This window comes from Felis catus, chromosome E2 (genome assembly GCF_018350175.1).
Source record: "Felis catus isolate Fca126 chromosome E2, F.catus_Fca126_mat1.0, whole genome shotgun sequence".
Taxonomy (NCBI): domain Eukaryota; kingdom Metazoa; phylum Chordata; class Mammalia; order Carnivora; family Felidae; genus Felis; species Felis catus.
In genome coordinates this window covers 47,876,741-47,900,459 of record NC_058382.1, presented here as the reverse complement: position 1 = coordinate 47,900,459, position 23,719 = coordinate 47,876,741, and the positions used below count along the sequence as shown (strand labels likewise).

Genomic DNA, 23,719 nt, shown 5'->3' with positions numbered 1-23,719 from the left:
GGAAGGGACCTATGGGATTCTGGAGCCGGAGGTCTCGGCCCCCATACCCTGCCAGTTGGGGGAGGGTGTCCCTCAACAGCCTCCAGCTCTTTTTATTCCACATCCTGTTGCCATTATGGTGACCCAAACCCCCTCGTCGGAGGGAAATGTTTTATCCATAGAATCTCAGGCTTCAGACCAAATTTACTCAAAAGTCCTGCTCCCACCTCTGGGTTCCTCCGGACTCTATTCTCCTCCACCTGATCCGTTTCCATGGAAACTGCTGGGCTCCTGCATCCCTTTTATCCTCCTTTCCGGGAAGCAAGGCCAGCTTTCCAGCGCCCAGGTAGCCAGGCCTAACCATTATAAAGACCAAAGAAGCAATATCTGGAAGAAATATTTCTAGGCAGAGGGAGGAACCATATCGGGCTTGTGGTTTTCTCTTTGATGTGCTCCAAACTAACACCAGGTGCTCTGAGGAGCTCAGCCAATTACCTGGGCCCAGTGGGTGCTGGCTGCGAGTCTGTCATCTGTTCCCCAGTATCTCAGCACCTCTCAGTCAGCAGGCCTCTCTCCCTTCGGAAAGTGATTCTGGGGTCTGAGCACAGGGCAAGTCGGGCAGGTCTTCTTGCCAATCCTTGGCATTAGGTTGCAGTACTCGGGGCACAGCTGGTGGGATGGGGCTGCAAAAAGGAGAATGTTACCAGATTTTCCCCTTCTGGAGAAGGGAGGAGCCAGCCATCACCTTGAACCCATGGGCATCCTGGAAACAGCGGACATGGCATCACTCCTTGCTGCAGGGAGGCGCCCTGTGGCCAGGGTCTAGGAAGCACATTGCACACACTAGCCAGGGGCTTGGCACCTGGTCCCCAAGGACTCCGTGTGCCCTGGAAACAGGAAACTGAAAGAGCCAGAGCTTTTCAGGATCCCGCCTTGGCTGGGTCTCATTTGGGTGTTAATCTCTCCGAGCTTTGGTTTCCTTACCTTTAAAATGGGCCTAATTCTCGCACTGCACATCTGCTAGGCTAGTTGCAAGGCCCAAACCAAACAAGACATACCAAAACCCTCTATAAAAGCATCTAAAGTAGCAAAACCTCAGACATCTAAAATGAATTACAAGAGTCTCAACTCATTGAGATACAAGCATCATCACTGCTTTCAAACACGCTCCTCGAATCTCTCTTCCCCATCCCTCAGCGATTTCCTGTTCTGAGTTCATGGTTTTCTGCTCAAGTTCAGTTACATAAACGTGGTCCAGTCTAGCCTAAAACTCCAGTCTTCTCCGATTCAAAGTTTCCCATCTGCCCCAATGCAGACTGGATGAGGGCTCTGGCTCCACCTGGGCTAAGCATGACGTGGCGAGGAGGGTGTGTTCTGAAACATCTCCTTGCCCGGAGAAGTTGGGGAGGAACTCTCCTCACCCATCTGGTCCCCGTGTGCTGGAACAGCTACTGTTGCTGGTGTCTGGGGAGTCAGAGGGTCTAGCACAGTAGAAAGAAGCTTTTCCTAGAGCGGCCTTCAGCTCCGCCCTGACTTCCTTCAACACCAAGGACTAACCGGCAGGTATCTGGCTTCTGCTCCTTCCTTAAACTCCATGCACCTTTCTCAGGAGGCACAGCACCCTCCAAAGGCTGCACAAAACAGGAATGGGTTGCAATCCTTCCAGGCACAGGACAGGACAGTGCGGGCCTTCAGACAACCCTGAGTCAAAAACGGCACCGCTTCTGTCTTCACATGGGTCCCAGGCTCCAGAATTCTACTACGGGACCAGCTGGGCATGCCAGCATCCTCTTACTGCAGATGTCCCCCCATGACCTGGAGAGGTCTTCTGAAGACCCCCCAAAACACTTGGCCCCAGAGGAGCCACAAATGCTGCACTGCCCAAAGGCTAAGCCTCCGCCCACAAGCCCCCCCATCCCACAGCCTTGTCTTCAAACAGCCCATGGCCTTGGGTGGAAGTAAAGGACAGGCTTAGCGAGTCCAGCAGACAGGAGGTGCCTGGATTCTGTGGGGGTAACTTTACAAGTGAGGTACTTAGCCCCTTTTCAGAACAACAAGAAAAACTCCTCCCGACACCCTATGTTAATATAATAACTACCTTCTGATTAAGCACATAACACCACCAGGATTCTTGCTAGCTAATGCCTTGACTACATTATTTTTGGTCTTTACGCTGACTTTGTGTGGCCAGTATCACTTTTTATTACCTCTATTTTTCCTAAGGTTCGAAGAGGTTAAATGGCCTGCTCAAGGCCCTCAAAGTGGGTTTGACCCCACAGCTTTCTGACCCCAGAGCAGAGCTTATAAGTCCTAAACATGACTGTTCCTGCAGTACTTGGCTGGGGACAAAGGACAAAGGGACTTGCTTGGGTTTTACAGCCCTCTCTGTCTAAGATGGCCCAGGAATGGGCCTCTCAGAAAGACTCTAACCATGCATCTAAAATGAATGATGCAGGCTGTCCCAATGCAGAGCTGGAGGTCACCGGGGCCACACTACAGTCATACCCAGGTCCTCCCCCATCAAGCCAAAGTACCCCCCTCATAGCCAACCCCCATCTAAGCAGCTCTGAAAAGTACAAAGCAGGAGATCCACTCTCTCTTCCTCACCAGGAAAACCAAAGCAACAAGGAGGTACCAGGGATGAGTTCTCTGACCCCACACATCTGGGAAAGGGGAGGAGCAGGAGGTGAGACAGAGGAGCCCAAGTGACAGCATCAAAGCTGGAAGGGGCTGAGCCTGGCCCCTGTAGGGCTGTACAGCACAGTGAAGAGCTCCTGCTTAGCCTTCCCCTTGGCCTCCCTCTGGGGTTAGCCCCTTCAGGAGCCGTTCACTACTCCAGAAGATGGATGCTGGCCAAAGAATATCTTGCCAAGCTAATCACAGCTGATCTCTGGCTCCATGAAGGGCAGTGGGAACATCAAGTCATTTAAATCTCAGAGCAATTCTAAGAAGTAAATACTCACATTCCCATTTTGCAGAAGAGAAAATTTGAGACACAGATAGGTTACATAATTTGCCCAAGGTCACACAGCTTATTCTAGGATTCAAACCCTGGGCACCCAGATTCTAGAGTGTCTGCTCTTAACCACTGAACAATCCTGCCTCCCGGGGGCAGTACAAAAGAGACCCACGGGCTTTGGTGAATTTCTCAGCTCAGGACTCTCCTCTGGCACAAAGGCGAGGGGAATGCATACAGTCCTCAAAAGCTGGGTTTTTCTGATTCCTCTCTCCCAGTCTGCTCCTGCAAGAAACTCTGAACACATTTGCTCTGAGCAAAATCAAGTGGTGTGGGAACCTTCACTCTGTATTTCTCCTTCAGTCTCTCTCTAGGCTTGTCCCTCCCTCCAAGGGACAACCTTCCCCCTCGGTCTCCTCCTGGCTCCTCTGCCCCAGCGACCTCCTTTTGATTCTCACTTACCTCCTTCTCTTTCGCTCTCCCTTCGGAAGGCAGTTCAGCTAACACTCATTAGTACGTGTTAATGAGCATCAATCCATTTCTCAGTCGCTCAGCAGGAGAGGGGAGAAAGGAGGGACTAGCAGCTGCTCCAGGGGTAATGGGTGCACAGGCCTGGGGGCTCAGGAGCTCAGGCTACTGGAGAGAGTGGGGAGGGAGCCTAGTGCCCAGCTTGGGGAGTCCTGTCTGCTGTTCTCAGGACTCTGCCCTCAGCAGCTGCTTCTGTTTTCTCTGAGACCAGCACAGAACATTCCTAGGTCAGCAATGGATATTCTCTGCCCACTGGCCTAGGCAAATTCCCATCATGTCCTTAGGTGGGTGCGGTTAAGACCCGGCACCAGGAGGTAGTTCTGCCACTCCTTGAAGAACTGTCTAGAAGCCCCCAGAGCCTGTCCAGGAGGAGGCAGGTAACCAGGGCACAGAGGGACTTGGGGAGGGCAACAACCAAGACCCCAGGGGGAAGGTGGAAGCCCCTCCTCCACTCCATCTGGATCTTCCCTGGGTGTCCCTGATTCCAGCCGCTCCCCTACCTCCAGAGCCTTGAAAATCCTTGGCTTCTCCCCAATATGGGCCCCATTTAGGGACCATGAGAGTGTGGGGAAAGAGCTGGGTTCAAATTCTAGCTCGGGCCCCTCTTCGCTGTACAAGTCATGTAACAGTCATTTGAAGTCTCAAGTCCCCTCCTCAGAAAATTGGTCCCTGTTCTTCCTGTTGTGTAAGGGTCAGACAGGAGCAGGCATGAGAGACACCCAGTGAACCGTGAAGTGCAGATGCCATTTGTCAAGCTTACCTTATTATTACTATTAGTGGTGCTGCGGCTACTACCCTTATTACTATTGCTACTGCTAGTAACAATACCTGGTAGCTGTACTGAAGAAGGTCAGAGAGAGGCAAGAGCAGCCTCTCCCCGCTCTTTGCACCGAAGGGCCCCTGCTTCCCTGGCCTGGCGGCGAGCGGTCTCAGCGCCCACGTGCGCGTCCCCGGCGCTCCCCGCGCCGCGCGCCCACTGGCCGAACCGCTGCGCGGCGGCCGCCGCCCGCCGAGACCCGGGCTGATTCTCTGAGCGCGCGCGCCCCCTGCTGGCGGCCGGGCGCGGGCGCAGCCTCCGGACTGTATATAAAGGCAGCGTGGAGCGCAGGACCTGGCCGAGTGCGGGAGCGGAGCCGGGCGCAGGGACAGCGCTGTGCGCCTGAGGTCTCCGAGCCGCTCGCCATGGCTAGCCCGCAGCAGCAGCCCCCTTACCTGCACCTGGCCGAGCTGACGGCGTCCCAGTTCCTGGAAATCTGGAAGCACTTTGACGCAGACGGTCAGTAGATCTCTCAACTTCTGTGCCCATTGGCCCCCAGGGAGCCTGCGGTGGAGGGGAAGGGGACTTTGCTGATGCGGGCAGGTGTACGTTGGTCCCTGGGGGTGTTTGGGCAGCAAAACCTGCTGAGGTCGGGGTCTGGAGTTTGGGAAACACCTGGCTGCTCTGGTGACAACTGTCAGCAACTTTTCTTCCCTAACACAGACGGCAGAGAGCCCACCAGCTTCTGCAGCCTCATTCTGGGCAAGTTGGAGCTTTCCCAGGGAGGAGGCCTGGGCCAGCAAGGCTCCCCATGATTCCCCCTGCCATCTTACCTTCCCCGCCTTTCTCTTCAAGGTAATGGCCTGCCTTCAGCTGCTGCAGCCACAGGTCTCAAAAGCCCACTCGTTTCTTTCTTGAGGTTCCCCTTTTGTTTAATACTAGGTTACCCCCCACCTTCCCCCCGCCTCCCCCCCGTCACTGTCCTGGAGGCTGAGGCGAGCTAGGGGATACCGGAGGGAAACCCCTGGCCTCCCCAGAGTGATTGGCTGGGAGCGGGAGTGGAGAGTGACATCAGGGCCCTGAACACCCCTTGGGCTTCCTTTGCCCATTTCCCATCCTCCCTGGGCAGATGGGTCCCATACACAGCAGCAGTAGGTGTGGTGGGGGCAGGGGTGAGGTACAAACCTGACATTCCCTCATGGTGATAATCCTGGGTGCTTTGGGTGACACCATCTCTGGGTGGGGGAGGCACAATCTTAAATGCAACTGAGACATCGACTTACCCAGAAATCGAGGGCTGGACTGAATGACCTTTGGAGGTGGCTCTCAGTGCTGGCATTCTAAGAGTCTATGAATGGTCTGACTCCGGCATAAAGTGAGGCCCCCCTTCAGGAGCTTCTGATATCACTAGAAATGTTTTCTCCACCACTCCAAAAAAAATTAAGTGATCTGATTCCCTTCTCTGAATTCCCGGCTGGGGTTGGCATCCAAAATGTTCTGGCATCTCAGACCATTGGCAGGGTGGTGGCTCAGGGTGTTTATCCTGGGATTGACAGTGAGGGGGATGGGAACCAGAGAGAGGATCAGTCCCTGGTTCACTTAATTCTTCCCTCCTCCTTTCCTCACCTCCCTAGAGCATGAAAATGACAAAACAGAGGCCCTCCGCCCAGAGCACTTGGAGAGGCAAAGGTTAATGTCCAGGGATGCTCATTAGTAAAGTTTAGTTTTCTTGGAGCCAAGCAAAGGACTGGGTGAGCAATACCTGGGCTAGGACAGTGATCTGCCTGTGAATTACTGAAGGAGGTGGGTAGACTGTTACATCTGTAAAATGGGGCTAAGGAGGGGTTGTACTTCCAATCCCCAGCTTGTGCCATAAAACTCCCTTGGTGAAAAGGGCTGTAAGGTGCAGCCTCTTAGTATTCCAGATGACGTGCACCTTCCCTAAGGATGCTTCTGCCAGTTTATCTGCACCAGAGACTTTCAGGATTCAAGGAAAGTTACCAAGTGGCCAAGGTTACACCACCGGCCTCCTGCCAGATGAGTCAGCTATAATAAACAGAGGACTCCATAGATCTACTTCCCCCCTATGCTCGGGGGGACAGCCAATAGCACTCCCAATAATCAGGCGAATCCTTACATTTATCTGAGACCTCGTACTGTTCAACATACAATCACACCTTCTTGAGTCCCACACTGTGAGGCTGCTCGGCAGGTCGCGGTTCTCCTTGTGCAGACAAGGAACCAGACACAATGGGTGAGTTCTCTGGGGTTGTATAGCAAGGTAGTAGCGGGGCTGGTTCCTGGCCAGTGTTTATGCCCTACTTTTTGGACATGAGTTTGGGTTGGAAGAGGGGTTTTTCCATGATGATAGGTACAAGTTGCCCTCTCATTTGCCCACAGAAGAGCCTCCACAATCCGCAGGCTTGGAGGTGATGGACAGTTCCTTTAATCTCAGAAATGGGTCCTTGTCTGGGCTGGAGCATAGCTAAGGTAGCACTGGACACAATAGTCTTGAAAGGCCCCCAAAGCCACTGTGCCTCTGGCTGTCTCCTCCGAAATGAAAGGGGAGCTAAATGCTTACTTCTTGGTTCCTTGTCCACCAGACACCCCGTTGCCCTCTCTGGTCATGGCCTCAGGGAATTCCCAAGAAAGGGCTGCAGACCTAACAGAGAAAGAAGACAAAAGGGCTTAAAATGCCAGAGATGGCTCAGAGGTGCTTTAGAAAAATGAGGATACGGTCAAGTTAGCATTCTACTAAAGAACCCAGAATTATTAGGCTGTGGACTGCCTTGCTCCATACCTTCCTTACCCTACCTGTCCCACATACCCAAAGGCTACTGGGGAGACCCCAGTAGCTCCCTGCACTATCTGCTCCCCCACCACCACCCCACTTACTAACTCTGGCTTCTATTTTCATCTGGGGGTTTCTTCCTGATACAGATTCCCCTGCCACTCACAAACTTAAAGAGCTCTGGCAGGACTCTCTTTTGCAGCTCACAGGTCCCTGGAGCCCAGTTAGGCACAGCCACCAGGGGCAGGGAGCCACTGCCCCACTCCTCCTGGACCCCCTAGGAGACAAAGACAAGGAGATCCTAGGAGAAACTGAATGCCAAAGAGAGTGGAGATGGCATGGGGGGCTCTGACCCTAACTCAGCCTATTCCTAGCCAGGAGAAAGAGTCATCCTGGTGACTTTGCCCTAAGAGTTAAAGTCTTTTCAAAATCATCATCAGTCTCATGGTGGAGGAAGGAAGGAGTGGTGGCGGGGGGCGGGGGCCAGGAATCCTGTACCATCCCTGAACCCTTCCTCCTCAGTCACCCAAGTTCACGCATTTGGGGGAGATTCAGATGTCATCTCTCAAAGGCAGAGGTAGGAAAGACAGTAGCCAAGCACACCGTAAGGCCCACATGCCACTTCCATGCTCTGAGTGACCCTTCCATGGCCCTGTATATCTGAGTCCACTGCCCTGTTGTGACCTGCTCACTTCTTTGTCAGGAATATCCTCACTCTGCAAGATCCAAGCAGCTGAGTGGTTCTGATCAGACGGGCCACCAGCCTCCTGTTCTGCCAGTGGGAATTTCCACGGAGAACCAAGGTGTGGCCCTAAAGGGAAACACCTTAGCTTTCAGAAGCAACTGAAATCATAGGGATAAGATGGATTCTCTCCCAGAGGCCAGCAGACATCCCAGATCCAAGTAGAGAATCCCACTCACCCTAGGAATCTATCTGACATAGGTACACTTGTACCTATGCAAAAAGTGGTATGAGAAGGAGTCTCTTACTGAGTTCTTTGGAATACTGAAAATTTGAGGGGGAATGTGCTTCATTAGTGAGGAGAAAAATGAATTGCGCCAGTCTTTAGAGCAAAATATTATACAACCAAGCAGAGTGAGGTGGGTCTTTTGTACTGCTGTGGGAAAATGTCCAAGATGTACTATTAAGATTTTTTTTCTATGGGGCACCTGGGTGGCTCAGTTGGTAAGGCGTCCAACTTCGATTCAGATCATGATCTCATGGTGTGTGAGTTCGAGCCCCATGTCAGGCTGTGTGCTGACAACTCAAAGCCTGGAGCCTGCTTCAGATTCTGTGTCTCCCTCTCTCTCTGCTCTTCTCTCTCTCTCTCTCTCTCTCTCTCTCTCTCTCTCTCTCTCTCACACACACACACACACACACACACACACACACAAACATTTTAAACATGTAAAAAGAAAGATTTTTTAAATGGTAGCTGGATGATTATAGTATGACCCCATTTTCATTATTCATGAGGCAAATTGCTGAAAGATATTTGACAGAATATAACATAGACAATAGAGAACAGTGGTTCTCTCTACAGACTGGCTGAGATAAAATTAAAAGGCATTTGCTTTTACTAAGTTAATTTCTGTCATGTTTGAAAACTGTATAAGAGCTTTTGTTTCTTGTGTTCATCTGCCAAACAGTAAAGATGTAAAAAGTTATTTATCTCCAGTTGTGGGACTCTGCCCAGACTCTTCTGGGCATTCGTCTGCCTCCAGATGGCCCTGGTGACACGGGGTGGTTCTCAAAGCCTCTTGCAGAGAGGAAGCTGTGTTCCCTATCTGTGTGGGCCTGCAGACCTTTGAAAATTAGGGAGAGGGAGGCCCTGCCCTTTCTTCCCCGCTCTGCCCTCCTACACCCAATGGGAGTGACAGAAACATCCCTAAAACACACGCACCTCGAACACCCTCCAATCTGAGCGCCCAGACAGGCTCTGCCAGAGTGCGGGTCACTGCTAAGTTTGTGACCTGCAGGGAGCTAAGCCATAGGGCCTCACCCAGGTGGAGAGAGAGGACTGGGCCACTCGCACTGAAATACTAAATGAAGGCTCCTGGAACAATGAAAAAAGATACTTTTTTTTCCCCAAACAGGGTTACAGAATATCCGGTATATATTATTTACACAAATACTACAACATTTACAATGCACTATAACTTTGCTATTCATGAGGTGACTATAGGACTCATAAAAACGACCACTTCTTGGCACAAAAAAGTCAGAGGCATCTGGTGCAGGGAGCCAAGTTCAGAGTTATCTGAGGGAGGCTTTCTTTTACCCGTCAAACGAATCTCTGTCAGGTCCATGTGTCCATCTGGGAGAGCAGAGCATAGATTTGGGGTTTGTGATGGCAGGATGTGGGCTTCTTTGGAAGTAGCCTCCTGTCCCATCCGGAGTAAGCCCTAGGAATCAGTCCCCCGCTCTACTTCACCCCTAAACCCCCAAATGCTTTGCTAACAGTGCCCTTTGGTATGGAGTGTTCACGGTGTGCTGGGCGGCCCTGGGCTGGTGGCCTCCATGTGTGCCCCAGGCCCAGCAGCCTGCCTCCGGGGGGTGATTGCACCAGCCAGGGAGGCACTGGGGCTCCCCAGGGAGGCAGCCCTGAGACCCGTTTTGACAAACAAAACACTTGAGCCCGCCTCGCCAGGGCAGCCACCAGCCCAGGGAGCCTCCGTCCCTGCCCGCTCACCCTGTTTATTCCCCTCTAGACTCCAGTGGCTGCACTCGCTGAGCCCCTGAGGGAGGTTTCCAGGGCTAAGAAGACCCCTCCGGGAAATCTCTTCTAACACCTGGGGAGCCAGAATTACTAGAGCAGGCGCGAGGCTCTTCAAAAACAGTGCCTCTCCCCTGGTGGCTTTCCTGGCCAATGGCACCCCATGCCCTCCTTTGCCCAGCCAGGCCCATCTGGGGCCTCTGGCCTCGGCCCTCCCCTGCTCCTCCCTGGCTCTCTACTGTCCTCCCTCCTCTCTCGCCCAATCTGCCCATCCTTCTGGCCTCCCCCATGCCTGGGAATCGGCCCAGCGTTAGGCTGCCAGATGTCCACAGGTTCAGGGGACCCAGCCCAGCCCCAGAACCACTGTTCCAAAAGTGGCACAGCCCAGAAACAGATTCAAAGTCGTGTCTGAACATTCATCCAGTAGCTGTTTGCACTGTGGTTTTTCACCCCTAGAAGTCACTGAGGTGACTGACAGAAAAGCCAAGACAAATGCAGGTTTGGACAGAGGTCGTCCCTGGGACGAATAGGACACCAGGCTGTAGGCTGTGACTCATCTCTTTCCCTCTCTCTAGCATCCTTACCTGTCTGCTTACCTGGCCGAGTCCTAAAGACCAACCAGCAGGGGTGGGGAGTAGGACCCTCTTTGTAAATGGTTCACACCATGAAAAGTAATATTAGTATCAGGGCAGGATCTCAGGAAGCCAATTTCTAGCCCCAAAGGGTGGTGTTTGACTGTCTCAAAGGGTGCTTAGGCTGGGAGGTACAGGGCTATTTGCCTTGCCATAAGTTTGAACCCCAGACAAACAACCAAGTGGCTTGGCCTCATGAACACTTTCTTAACGAGGAGTCTGAAACTTCGTAACTCCTGTCCTCAATTTCTCTAACCTGTGCATCACAGAGAGACACAGACTGCTCCCACGTCTAGGCCAGTAGTTCTCAAACTTGAGTGTGTAGGAGGGCTTGTTAAAACACAGATGTCTGGACTTCACTCCGAATGCTTCCGCCTCAGTGGGTCTTGGATAGTGCCTGGGATTCTGCATTTCTAACAAGCTCCCAGGCAATTCCAATGCTACTGTTCCACAGACCACAATTTGAATAGCAGGCCCTTATACTCCAGACCTACTAAATTGGACTCTCCATTTTAATAAGATCCCCAGGTAATTCTTGCACACCTTAACATTTGAGACTCACTGCTCTAAAGCAGTCCTTAACCCTGACTGCACGTTCAGATCACGGAGAGAGCTTTGAAAACATGCCCACAAGAAGTCCCCATCCCATCAATTAAATCAGAAGCTTGGGGCGGGCGGGGAGGGGGGGGCGGGGGGAGGGGAGAATCAGGCAATGGTGTTGTTTTAAAAGCTTCCCAGGTGACTCTAATACACCGCCTGGGCTGAGAACCAATGCTCTAAACTCTGAGCTGAAGAGTTTACAGCCATGGACTGGTTCAGAAGTCAGAGTATAAAAATGATTCTTTCCATTTGTATGAGATTTTACATTTTCCAGAATGCTCTCACAACGTTACCTTGTGTGGCTTTCACAACAGCTCTATAAAGTAGAAAGGGCATACATAGTTATACCAATTTTAGAGATCAAGAAATTGAGGCTCGGAGCCACAGAGCTGGTGGCTGTTACCTCTTACTCCAATTTCCCTTGCCTGTTCAGGTCTTAGAAAATCCGGATGTACGCACAAGTCTCAGTGAGAAACAAGTCGGCCTCTTTCCAGCATGGGGCAGAGCAACCTTTGGTCAAGGCTTTCCAGTGTCTGTGATCAGCTTAATTGTAAAACAGTTTTGTCTCACTTTAAATTTGGGGAAATTGAGGTTAGGCATCCGACTTCAACTCAGGTCATGATCTCACAGTTCGGGAGTTCAAGCCCCACGTCGGGCTCTGTGCTGACAGCTCAGAGCCTGGAGCCTGCTTCAGATTCTGTGTCTCCCTCTCTCTCTGCCCTTCCTCTGCTCATGCTCTGTGTCTCTCTCTCTCTCTCTCTCTCTCTCTCTCTCTCTCTCACTCTCAGATATAAACATTAAAAATAAATAAATAAATAAATAAATAAATAAATAAATAAATAAATAAATTTGGGGAAATTGAGGCATGATGGTGAAGAATGGTAGCAAGAGTACAATAAGGAAAGAGGCAGTGTCCCTGACTCCCACCCAGCCCCTTCCTAACATTCACGGGAAGTGGTTTGATAGGAAGGTGAGGAGTAGCAGTTGCTATGGTAACCACATTCTTGTCAATGCCCATCCACATGAGATTTTTGAGATTTTTGTGGTGGCCGGTCACCCCATGCCCTGATAAGAGGGTCATAGAAAAAGCAATGCATTTGTCTAGTGCTAAAGTCCTCCCTGGAAGGATGTTGGCCAGCCCATATTCCACACCAGACAGACAGCAGCTGCCGCCTGGGTGATGGACGGAGGCGGCTCTGAGGGAGACCAAGTAGCAAAGGCCTTTCCCCCCCAAAAATGGGGGGTGCTCCTTCCAGGCCCACAGGCCCTGCCTCCCTATCCCATCTCTGCTCTTCTCCCTCCACCTTCAGCTGGTAGATCCTGGCCATTCTTGTTTGGCTGCCTCACCCCACTAGACTATTAAATGCTCCCTGGGAACGAGCCCACATCTAGAATTATCTACAGCTCCCTGAGCACCGGGCACAAAGTTGAACTGTTGTTTACCTCTGACAATATATGTTTGTTGAATTGAAGCACCTTTTGTCCCTTTGCTGGGGGCACAGAGAGGAAGCAGTGGTGGGATATTCAGCAGGGTGAGAGGGGCTTGCCAGCCTCTGGGACCGTCCTGCTGCCTACGCCGTGCAAGGTGGATCCAGGGAGGGGACTGGTTTCTACCGTGGCACTATCCTGGCTCCTCTCCGTGTCCGATTTTACACCTCCCTTTGTCCTCCCTGCCCAGTAGCTGGGGCTTCTCAGAGAGGCCTTCCCTGCCCACCCTATCAAGCAGCCCTGGCAGGTCCATCTCTGTTCTGTTGCCTCATCATTCCTTCTCCTTGCTGTCTATCTGCCCCTCCCTTATCCCCACCCAGTTAGAACATAAGCCCCATCACAGCAGACCTTGTCTACCTCACTTTTACATCCCTGGTGCCTAGCATACAGCAGGCACAAAGTGGATGCTCAATAAATGTTGAGTGAATGAATGAATGAGTAAAACCTAGATCAGGAATTAGGATACTCCAATTCTGGTCCTGCCTTGCTGTGTGTTCCTGAACAGATTGCTTACCTTCTCTGTGCCTCAAGTTTCTTTGTCACAAGAAGAGGATTCTGTTCTGCCCTGTTGTGATCCTGTGTGTCTGAAAGGATTGTGACAGCTTGGAAGACTGGAGCTAGATCTTGTACATCGTCATACCCCCACATGGTAACCTACACAGGGCCTTACACATAGTGAGGCTTCAAATGATCTGCTGAAGCAAAGAGAGAAGCAGATGTGCTTTGATCAATGGAAAGCGTTGTATCTGTGAGGAGTAACTGATATTCACAAGTGTCCGTGCTCTCCTGCTGGGCTAGGCGCTGGCTGATTATCTGGTTCTTAAGGTTGTTAACCCACCTTAAAACTTTTCTAGAACAAGAATAAACACAAATACATGTATGCTTTGTAAATTTCAGAGAAACCCCAAGGAAAAGGCGGGTCCCACAGGTCTGCACCTTGATGCTTTTCTTCTTCCCGTTCAGATTGCTCAGTGGGACATGGCTCAGTGCTGGCCTCACGTGCTTCGGCCTCCCTCTGCACCCCAAACTTTACTAGCCAAAGCAAGCAGCCCAAAGCCAAGGTGTTCCCCAGCCTGGGCAGCCAGCAGAAACACCGCCATGGTGGTAACGACCACTGGCATCTCGGAGGCTCATTGTGGGCCAACACATTCTGTGTGTTATTATCCCGTGGGTCTTCACTGCCAACCGTGTGAGGAAGGCACCCTCATTAGCCCCGTTTTATAGGTGAGGAGACTGAGGTTCGGAGAGGCGACACCCCAGAGTGAACCGGTGAGTGGTAGAGCCAGGAAGATAACTGGGTGTGGGTGCCTCCACGAGAAGTGTGAATGACCGCCCCCACCCCCGCCCCACCCCTCCACAGCAGGTTCGGGAGCCAGCGGAGAAATGACAGTGCGTTGCTGCCACCATGCAAAGCAGGAGCAATGGTGGTGAGGGGTGCTGTTCAGAGCTCAATGGCAGCTGCTCCTTCAAATCCATTCTCCTGCATCTGGGGCTGACCCCTCCAAGTCCGTGTCCACCTCCTCCTAATACACTCACAAAACAGACTCACACTCCCTCCTTCATGCGTCCGTCCCACGCCGCCTCGAGGCCCACCCCTGGGGCCTCTGCCGGTTTGAACCCCAATACATGCTCACAGTGCCAGCTCTGAGCCCCACTCCAACCCAGCCCCAGGCTTCTGGAAGCTGCGCCTGGGCCCAGAATTCATCTCAGCTTTCTGCCTCAGAAATGGGAGAATAGCCAGACCACTGCAAGGAGTACCGAGGAAGAGAAAAATTGCTTGTTCCTTCAACTCAGAGTTCTCATCAACTAGACTGCCTTCTTGCCCAGAAAGCCCTTGGACCTTCCCTCATTCTCCCTCTCCAGCTGGCCTCACAAGCCATTAGACACGCACACTCATGAGATTCCAACTCTCCCAAGAACGATGACCACTGTATGCTCTGTGAAAAAAGGAAATTCAGGTCTTCCTTCCCCACACCCTAATTACAATCACATCTCCCCACCCCAGACAAAAGTACATCATTTATCTCACCCCTGTTCTCTCCATGCAATGTTTATTGTGGCGTCTTCTCCACTAGAGGGCTCCTCTCTGGTTATTTACTGGGAATGGAAATTCTCAGGGGGTGGGGGGAAGGGGGAAGTTAAGGGGGAGAAAGACCCTCCCCACACACACCCCATCCCCAAAGGCCAGGATAAATACTTTTTTTATGTTCTTTGTGCCGTTCGTAATTCCAATGCCCTTGAAGAAAAGCTACCAGTTGACTATTCTCTATCGTGCTCAATTGTTTTAGATCAGATTTGAAACCTGACTTTAGGCCAGTGGTTTCCAAACATGACTGCACATGGAAATCACCTGGGAAGCTTTTTTCAGAAAAAATCATGATGCTTAGTTCATACCCCAAACCAATGACATCAGCATGTCTGAGGGTAGGAGCCAGATGTCCATGTATTTTTTTTTAAATCCCAGGAGAGTCCAGTTTGCAGGAGTGTGGGGAGCACTGCCCTAGACCTGTCTGATTTCCCAGCCACAAATGCCTCCTCTCAATCACAGCAGAGACTAATGACCTTGGCCATGGACTCAGGTAACCCGGTCTCTGGGCTATCTCGATTCAAGACTTGAGAGCCTAAAGGGTCTCTCGCCTGTCCTGATCTTAAAAGTCAGGCCCTGACCTTGGGGCCCGGTCCTGATAATTGCAGTTTTCACCCAGATTCTTATACACAGGTTCTAGTAATTGAACTCAAACAACAGCAGCATTTACCGTCCACTCAACGGGTTGGATGATGGGCTTTACATACAAAGTCCCATTTAATTGTAATTACTCATTTTGCACATGAGGCAGGTGAAATGCCTTTCCACAGTCCTGCAGGTAATAAGTGCAGAACAGGGCTTTACTCTGTGCTCACAGACCTCATGGCCTCTGCTCATTGCCTTGCAGTGGGTTGTCTCCCCTACATGTAATACCGGTGACCAAGGTGCCCCCAGCCCAAAGGACAGATGTCCTGCCTTTCTCCTCCCACTTTTCCTCTCTGTGTTAGTTTCCTGAAGCTGCTGTAACAAAGTACCACAAACTGGGTGGCTTAAAACAACAGAATTTTTTTTTCCCCTTACAGCTCCAGAGGCTGGAAGTCCAAAATTAAGGTGTTGGCAGGATGGCTTCCTTCCAGAGGCTCTAAGGGACAGTCCTTCCTTGTCTGTCTCCTAGCTCTTCGTGGTCACCAGTAATCCATGGCATTCCTTAGCCTGGAGATACATCACTCCAGTCTTTGTCTCTGTCTTTACATAGTCTTCTTCCCTGTGTGTCTCTTTGTGTCTTCACATGGCCTCCTATAAGGACACCAGTCATTGGATTAGGGCCTACCCTAATCTAGTATGACCTCATCTTAATTGGACATGGATTTGGGGGGAGGGGAGAACACTTTTTTTTTAATGTTTATTTACTTTTGAGAGAGAGAGAGAGAGACAGACGCAGGGGAGGGGCAGAGAGAGAGGGAGACACAGAATCTGAAGCAGGCTCCATGCTCTCAGAGCCTGACATGGGGCTCGAACTCACAAACCATGAGATCATGACCTGAGCTCAAGTCAGATGCTTAACTGACTGACCCACCCAGGTGCCCCAGGGAGAACACTTTTTTTTGTGGGGGGTGGTACAAGTGAGCAAGGAGCGGAGAGAGAGAGGCTCAAGAGAGAATCCCACAAGGTACAGAGAGAGACAGAGACAGAGGGAGAAAGAGAAGCAAGGCTCACCCAAAGTGGGACTTGCGTTTTACCTGAAGTGGGGCTCATGCTCACCCGATGCAGGGCTCCAGCTCACCCAAAGCAGGACTTGAATTCACAAACTGCGAGATCATGACCTGAGCCGAGGTCAGATGCTTAACTAACTGGGCCCCCCAGACACCCAGTGTGGAAACATTCTTCAACTCAGTACATCCTCCTACTCCAGAGACCCAAATTCTGCCTCAGACCTCACTCACCCTTGTGACCAGGGCCTATCACCTGCTGACAAACCCAGATGCTGATACCTTTTGTCCCCTGTTGGATTCTAGCTCCTGCTGCTTGCCCAGCCAGTTACGGACAGTTCCCAGCTCTGCTCACTTCTACCGGCTTGGCCCAGATGCTGGTCCCTCCCAGTGTTCTCCGACTACTGAATGTACACCCCCAAAGATACACAGCTATTAATCTTGCAGCTGTATCAGTTGCAAACACCCTGAGAGCAGGACCCACATCCCTAACACTACACAGTCCAGACAACTGCTTGTTGACCAGTGAGGAGAAGTTCTCCACGAAGCCCCACACTTCCCCATCACCCCCACCCCCATCAGTCTCACTATTTAGCTCTGAGGTCAATTGATTTGTTCTTTGCTTTCTTCACAGGAAATGGGTATATTGAAGGTAAAGAGCTAGAAAACTTTTTCCAAGAGCTGGAGAAGGCAAGAAAAGGCTCTGGAATGGTAAGACCAGTACTCTGTCCCATTGTTTGATTTTTCTATCATCTAGCCCATGGCTTTGAGCATTGTCTGTCCCAAGTTCTGTATCTCTTAAGCCGGCCTGACGTCTCTGGTTTTGACCTTCCAAGTTTTTCTTTTATTTGTAAGGATTTTTTTTTTAACTGGAATCATCCCTTGAAAAGAAGCCTTGCTTCAATATCTTTGGGTGTCTGGGATTGAGGGGTGTTCATGAATGGATACTAGGGGTTAATGAATCCCCTCAAAAAACTGCAAAGCTTTGTGTCTGTGTATGCGTATATAAAAACTTTATTTTCCCCTAAGGAATAGTCCAGAGTCTAAGATTCTCAGAGGGATCGTGACTCAAGATTGGATGCCTCGGGGGTTTCGAGTGTCTTTATTCTAGACCAGAGTTTCTCAGCCTCAGTACTATTGACAGGGCTGGGTAATTCTTTGTTGGGAGGGTGGGGTTGTCCTGTGCGTTGTAGGATATTTAGAAGTATCACTGTCTCTCCCTGTGAGGTGCCACTAGCATCGCCTCCAAGTTGTGACAATCAAAATTGCCTTCAGACGTTATCAAATGTCCCTGTGGGGGGGCACAGAATAATCCCCACTAGAGAACCACTGTTCTAGACCAGTCTAGAATCCTCAGCAAGGATCTAGGGGCAAACAGAGGATTGCTCCAAACCAGTATCTGAACCAGATAGTACTGACCAGCCTCATTCATGGAGGTGTCAGACTGCCTTTCTCAGCCTGCCTGAAGCAACTCCAAATCGCGTCCCCACCCCTTAGTGGCAGGGTCATTATTTCCCACAGTACCAAGCTGGCACTATTAAATTCACTAAGGCCTTTGGAGGACTGTCTGAAATACTGAAAAGCTAAGGTAGTTGGAACTAGTCTGTTGTGGTTCCCACGTCTAATTCTCAAATATACATAATCAGATCCATTCCCTACCCCAGGTCCCACTGGTCCTTTGGCGGTCTCTCTGCTTTCCCCTGCTGTGTGTCTGTTGGCCAATCCGTTGCTTATTAGCAAGTCTTCATGGCACAGTTTGGGAGATGAGTCACAAACCCAGCAAAGAGCTCCTGGTCCAGAATTCAACAGAGCGCCCAGTGAGGAGGAGGTCCAGGCGATGGGCTTAGGCGATGGAGGTGATTCATGGGTTTGTTTATCAACTGTTCTCCCATCACCCCTCATTACTAGGATAATGAAGCCTGGAGCACAGAAAATACAGGCTTCAAAACAGATTCTGGGATCATGGGGTAGGCGGAGGAATGTGTTTTTATGAAGTGCTTCTAGTCTGAAATCTTAGTCATTCCCTTCCTCAGAAGCCATCAGGGGTGATTCTCAAGTCTGTCAACAACAGTCTCAACTGACACCACCCAGGACTGGTATTCAGAGCAGCTGTTCTATGCTAGAAGGAGTACTGGCCTTAGAAGCCAGAGCCACAAGTTCCAATTCTAGCTACACCAGCTGGTGACCTCGGGAGAAGTCACTTCACCTCAGCCTCCATGTGTGTGTAAAATGGACGGGCCTCTCACCTCACTGAGGCTGTTGTTAAAGCTAAATCAGATGACCACATCTGTGATAAGAGCCTCGGATCATTCTGTGCACACTTGTAAGTGTAAAGCAATACATATTGTTGAATAAATAGTGATAAATTGAAGCCAGTTCCAAAGGTAGAAAGCAATTGAAGGGATACAGAAAAGACTCTAAAGTGAAGAATTAGTAGGATTCTCCTGGGCCCAGTTCAAGGAAGCACACAGAGCACCCAGAGTCGTCATAGAGGCCGAGAGGCATCAGCTGCCCAAGCAGATTCACCATTGGTTAGGGATGACGAAGAGCTCATTAATGCATATAATTAAATCTGCAGCACCCAAACCAGGGTAAGATTTGAGAATTTCGGAGAGCCTTAGATTTAAGATAGGCAACAATGGGCTAAAGAAGCTTTTGAAGTTCTCTGCCTTTGTAATGGTCACAATAATCTAACGGATGATTTAAATTACCTTGGCTATCTGAAGAATTTCTCCTCACATTCCTCCTGGGACGCAGTCCAAGTAAAAAATATCGTGAATTGCTGTTAGATCTGAAAGAAGAAAATGCACAATTCACCTTTCTCGGTGCAGTGCTTAGTACCTACTGGGGGGCACTGGAATAAGTTGGGTTATATTACAAGCTGCCTTGGTAAAATATTGGGGCCTTAGTTCTCACATCTGAGTGATGGGAATGAGTCCTCACCCTTCTGATAGAGCTGTGGTTTAATCCCATCTCAAAGGCAGAGGGAGGGGCATGCTTAATTACACAAATTACATGATACAGGGGCATATGTCCTGTCCCTCTTTGAACATCATGTGACTGAGCCTCGAAGAAGAGACTACGTAGATTTGGAGGGACCTTGGCAAGGAGAAGAGTGCAGCCCTGACCACTCAGGGCATTGGCCCAGCCTGGTTCTGTGCCTGCATAGTTGGGGCCCAAAATGATTTGCAATGGTGCTGCACCCAGCAGGTGAGAGATCCACAGTTCACAAGGGGCCCGGCAGCACAATCAGCCCCATTTGTTTTTCTCCAGATGTCAAAGAGTGACAACTTTGGGGAGAAGATGAAGGAGTTCATGCAGAAATATGACAAGAACTCGGATGGGAAAATCGAAATGGCAGAGGTGAGTCCTATTGTCCAGGCTAAGAGCTGTGGCGGTGGGGGCGGGGGGGGGGGGGGGGGGAGGCGGAGGGGAGCGTCCTGTGCCGTGGGCAAGCATCCTTTCTAGACTTCCCAGTGAGGTGGTGGTCTAGGAGCCCCCACCCCACCTCCGACACTTAGGCTGACCAAAGAGAATAGGTGGGACTTTTTCTGTGTCTCACAAGGAAAGAAGCAACAAACACTGGTTTAAGACAGGGATGGAGATCTTAAATGCTCTCAGTGTCCCCACAGCTATTGCAAACGTGTGATGAGCCCAGCTTAAGAGAGAAAGGAGGGAGACGACTGGAGAACAAGAGAGTTCATGCCCCACCTAAAGGCATCCAAAGGCAAAATTTTTAATCAATTAATTATTGCAACACATAATTTACATATATAGCAGGCATAATTTATATATTTATATGTACACACATACATTTATACATGCACAAATATATACATATTGTTAAAATAAAAACTGAGGCCTATTAAAAATTTAAAGAATGGGGTACCTGGATGGCTCAATCGGTTAAGCATACGACTTTGGCTCAGGTCACGATCTCACAACTCTTGAGTTTGAGCCCCACGTCAGGCTCTGTGCTGACAGCTCAGAGCCTGGAGCCTGCTTCGGATTCTATGTCTCCCTCCCTCTGCCCCTCCCCTGCTCACACTCTGTCTCTCTCTTAAAAATAAACATTAATTTTTTTTTTAATTTAAAAAAAGAGTTCATTTGAGCAAAAATTGATTCGAATGAGGCAGCACCAAACCAGAAGTGGCTAGGAACACTCCACCAACAGTAGCTCAGAGAAAGACTTCTGTAGAGAAGAAGTGGGAGCAGGGCAAGGAAGTTATTTGATTGGCTATAGCTTAAATGGTTATTTGGGAAAGACTAGTTGGCTGTTTTGGCTGCTTGTTTCAGCTTTGGATTGCTCACAAAGGCCACTGAGGCATTAAGGCCACCTCGTTTAATGGCTTCCTTGTTTAATGAAACAACTTATGTATACACACACATACGTTCATACATACATACATACTTACACATACAAATACGCATGTGTATGCGTGCCTAACCGAACAGCTCTGGCAGTTAGTTGGTGACCTGTGTTCTAGAGGTCAAGAATAATGATGGCAGCACATGAACCTGGGCATAGCTCCTCCCAGGGTGGACTGGTTGGGAAGCTGCCTAAGGTCAGTGCCCGGGAAGTAGAGACTGAGACAGAGAGTCAAGCCGATGGGACTTACTAAGAGACAACTCCCAAAAGATGGGAAGAGTGCAGCAGGAGAGGGCAGAGGAAAGAGCTTAGGAAGGATGTGGTCTCAGCTGGATCCTGGTCGTGGCCTGATCTCACAGGGAGCTCTGCAGTGTAGATTGTGCCACAGAGTTGGTCTCACCTTGAGGCAAAGCATGGGGTGGCCCTTTGTACTCCCATTTCAGTCAGTCATTGGTACAGGCAGCTCCCTCCCCCTGTGTGGGGGGACGGTGGGGGGTGGGGGAGGAGGATGACTGGGGCAATGGCAGTTTGGTGGAGGGCAGCTCTCCTGCAGGGGACAGCTATGAGCCACTACAGTCATCCTTCACATCATGAGGGATGGCCCACCAGCCTAAGCTAAAGGGGATCTAGAAAACGCACCAAGGGCACAGATTCCTAAAGCTGCAAGTCTCAAAATATCTGGACTCAAATGGGCTTCAGCCAGGGGTCACCAGACTTTTTTCTGTAAAGAGCCAGATTATGGTTAATGTTTTAGGGTTTGTGGGCCATATATTGTTACAATTCTTTCAATTCAGCCACTGTGGCACAAAAGCAGCCATAGACAATATGTAAATACATGGGCGTGGCCATGTTCCAGTATATGTTCATTTACAGAAACAGGCATTGGGCCAGACTTGGTTCATGGGTCATTGTTTACTGACTCCTGCTTTAAACTATGAGAGGGTCCTAATGAGAAAAGCCATGGGAAAGGTTGGCTCCGGATGAAGGAGTCCAGGTCCCCAGCCCTGCTTCTCTGCAGTTCTTTTTTTTTTTTTTTTAAACAACTAGCCTGTCAAACAGGTTTTGCTTTTTTTTTTTTTTTTTTAGTTCATTTATTTGAGAGAGAGAGACAGAGAAAGTGGGGTAGTGGCAGAGACAGAATCCCAAGCAGGCTCCACACCATCAGCACAGAGCCCGATGCAGGGCTTGAACTCACGAACTGTGAGATCGTGACCTGAGACGAGATCGCGTTGGATGCTTAACCAGCTGCGCCACCCAGATTCCCCATTGCCTCTCTTGGTTCTGTTCTCTGCCCCCAAAACAGCTTCATCCTCAGGCTGGTAAGCAGGATGGCTGCAGCAGTTCCAGGCAGCACATCCACACACAACCACAAAGGATCCACCTCATTTGGCCCCTCACAGGTACAAGGAAACCTTTCCCAGAAGTACCCTTAGCACACCTCCCCTCACACTTCACTGGGCAGAGCGAGATCACATGCCTACCCATAAGCCAATCACTGACAAGAGAAACAAGAGCACATTTAGCTGACTCAGCCCAATCAGAATGTGCCCGTGACCAGGGGAAGCCCAGAGCGAAGTAAGTGGGGGACTGGGGGATGGCCAGCAGTGTGTGCTGAACAAAGGTATCTGCATTTTCTAAAAATCAGATTTGCTGAGGTAAATTTACATACAATAAACTGCATCGATTTGAAGTGTACACTTCCGTGAGTTGAGGCAGTTGTGTACAACCATGTAATTACCACCCACGATCAAGATACAGCATTTCTATCACTGTCAAAATGTTCCTCCACCTGGTGCGGGCCATCCTATCCTAGGCAACCGCTAAGCTAGGATTAGGTTGCATTTTTTAGAATTTTATATAGATGGAATGAATGCTCTACTAAGTATTCTTTGGAGACTGGATACTTGCCTTTTAAAGTGGCACCAGTTTCCTGTCCCTCCAGCTGCTCATACTCTTAAGATCTGGGGTGACCCAGATGCACTTCTCAGAACATCCTTCTTCCCTTTTGAAGGACGAATCTCAGAAAGAAAGCAAACTGCAGCTCCCACGCTGCCTTGCCACTGGCCATTTAACCATCCTCCCCACAGGAAAGGCTACTCGCCCACTCTCCTGGCAGGGCCCTCCGTAATGTCTCTGTTGCTCTCTGGCCCCCACAGCTGGCGCAGATCCTACCGACGGAGGAGAACTTCCTTCTGTGCTTCAGGCAGCACGTGGGCTCCAGCACCGAGTTTATGGAGGTGAGGCCAAGGCGCTGCCTTTTCCCTGCATACTCTTCTGCCTTTCTCCCATGTTCAGAGCCAGGCCCACCCAGATGCCAGGGAATGGTCCCTTGGGAGATGGTAAAGCCCTCCGAGCCCTACTCACCAAGTGGGGTCCGTGGACCAACGGCATCAGCATCACCATCCCCTGGGTGCTTGTGAGCAATGCAGAGTCCCCGGCCCACTGAATCAGAAACTACATTTTAACAAAATCTCCAAATGATATGTGCACGTCAAAGTGTGGAGAGTATGGTGAGAATTAAGTGTGGGTCAAGTACCTTTGGGAAATGCCATGTACACACTTATCTCCCCTTTGGGAATTGGTCATAGACATTTGCATCTTATGGTCTCTGAGAAATCCTGCAGTGAAGAGGCCTGTTTCACATTATTTGGCTCCAAGATCTCACATGATTTGTTCTCAGTAACATTAGTGTCCCTTGAAGTCAGGGTTCTAAAGAGCATGCGTGGGGAGCATGGATTTATGTGCCATCCTGAAGATGGAAAAACCCAGGGAGAATTCCAGCTTGTGGTATCTTCCAGTCCTGATTTTTAACTGTAGTCTGCGCTTCACTGCCCCCCCCCCTTTAAAATAGATCTTGGCAACAGAAATTCTTTGAAATCTTCATGTGAAATAGAACATCCTTACTCACGTGTCTTTTGAGTAATATTCAAATGATAGATTGAACCATGTGAAATTGTTGCTATTTGACCATTTTTGATTTACAAAAATTCCAAATTCCATATGGCTCAACTAGATATATTACTAATCCTGATACCTGGAAAACTACCAATTATTTCTTGGTATTTTTCTGGGACTCTGCACCCTAGCCATTCAATGTATGTGTCCCTCACAGTGAAACTCAACCCATACCCCACACACACTGCCTGCTATGATAATGACTGGCCTTC

At 50.1% G+C, this 23,719-nt stretch overlaps 1 protein-coding gene across 1 annotated transcript in view; it reads left to right on the top strand.

Moving 5' to 3' along the window:
• The first annotated feature begins 4,565 nt into the window (after window positions 1-4,565).
• Window positions 4,566-23,719, top strand: part of CALB2 (calbindin 2) — a 28,910-nt gene continuing 9,756 nt past the window's right edge. Inside the window, exons 1-4 of the mRNA XM_011290221.3 lie at window positions 4,566-4,739; window positions 16,818-16,894; window positions 19,457-19,546; window positions 22,709-22,789. Of these exons, the coding sequence (XP_011288523.1) occupies window positions 4,646-4,739; window positions 16,818-16,894; window positions 19,457-19,546; window positions 22,709-22,789 (342 nt within the window). The 5' untranslated portion in view covers window positions 4,566-4,645. The remainder of the gene's footprint in view (window positions 4,740-16,817; window positions 16,895-19,456; window positions 19,547-22,708; window positions 22,790-23,719) is intronic.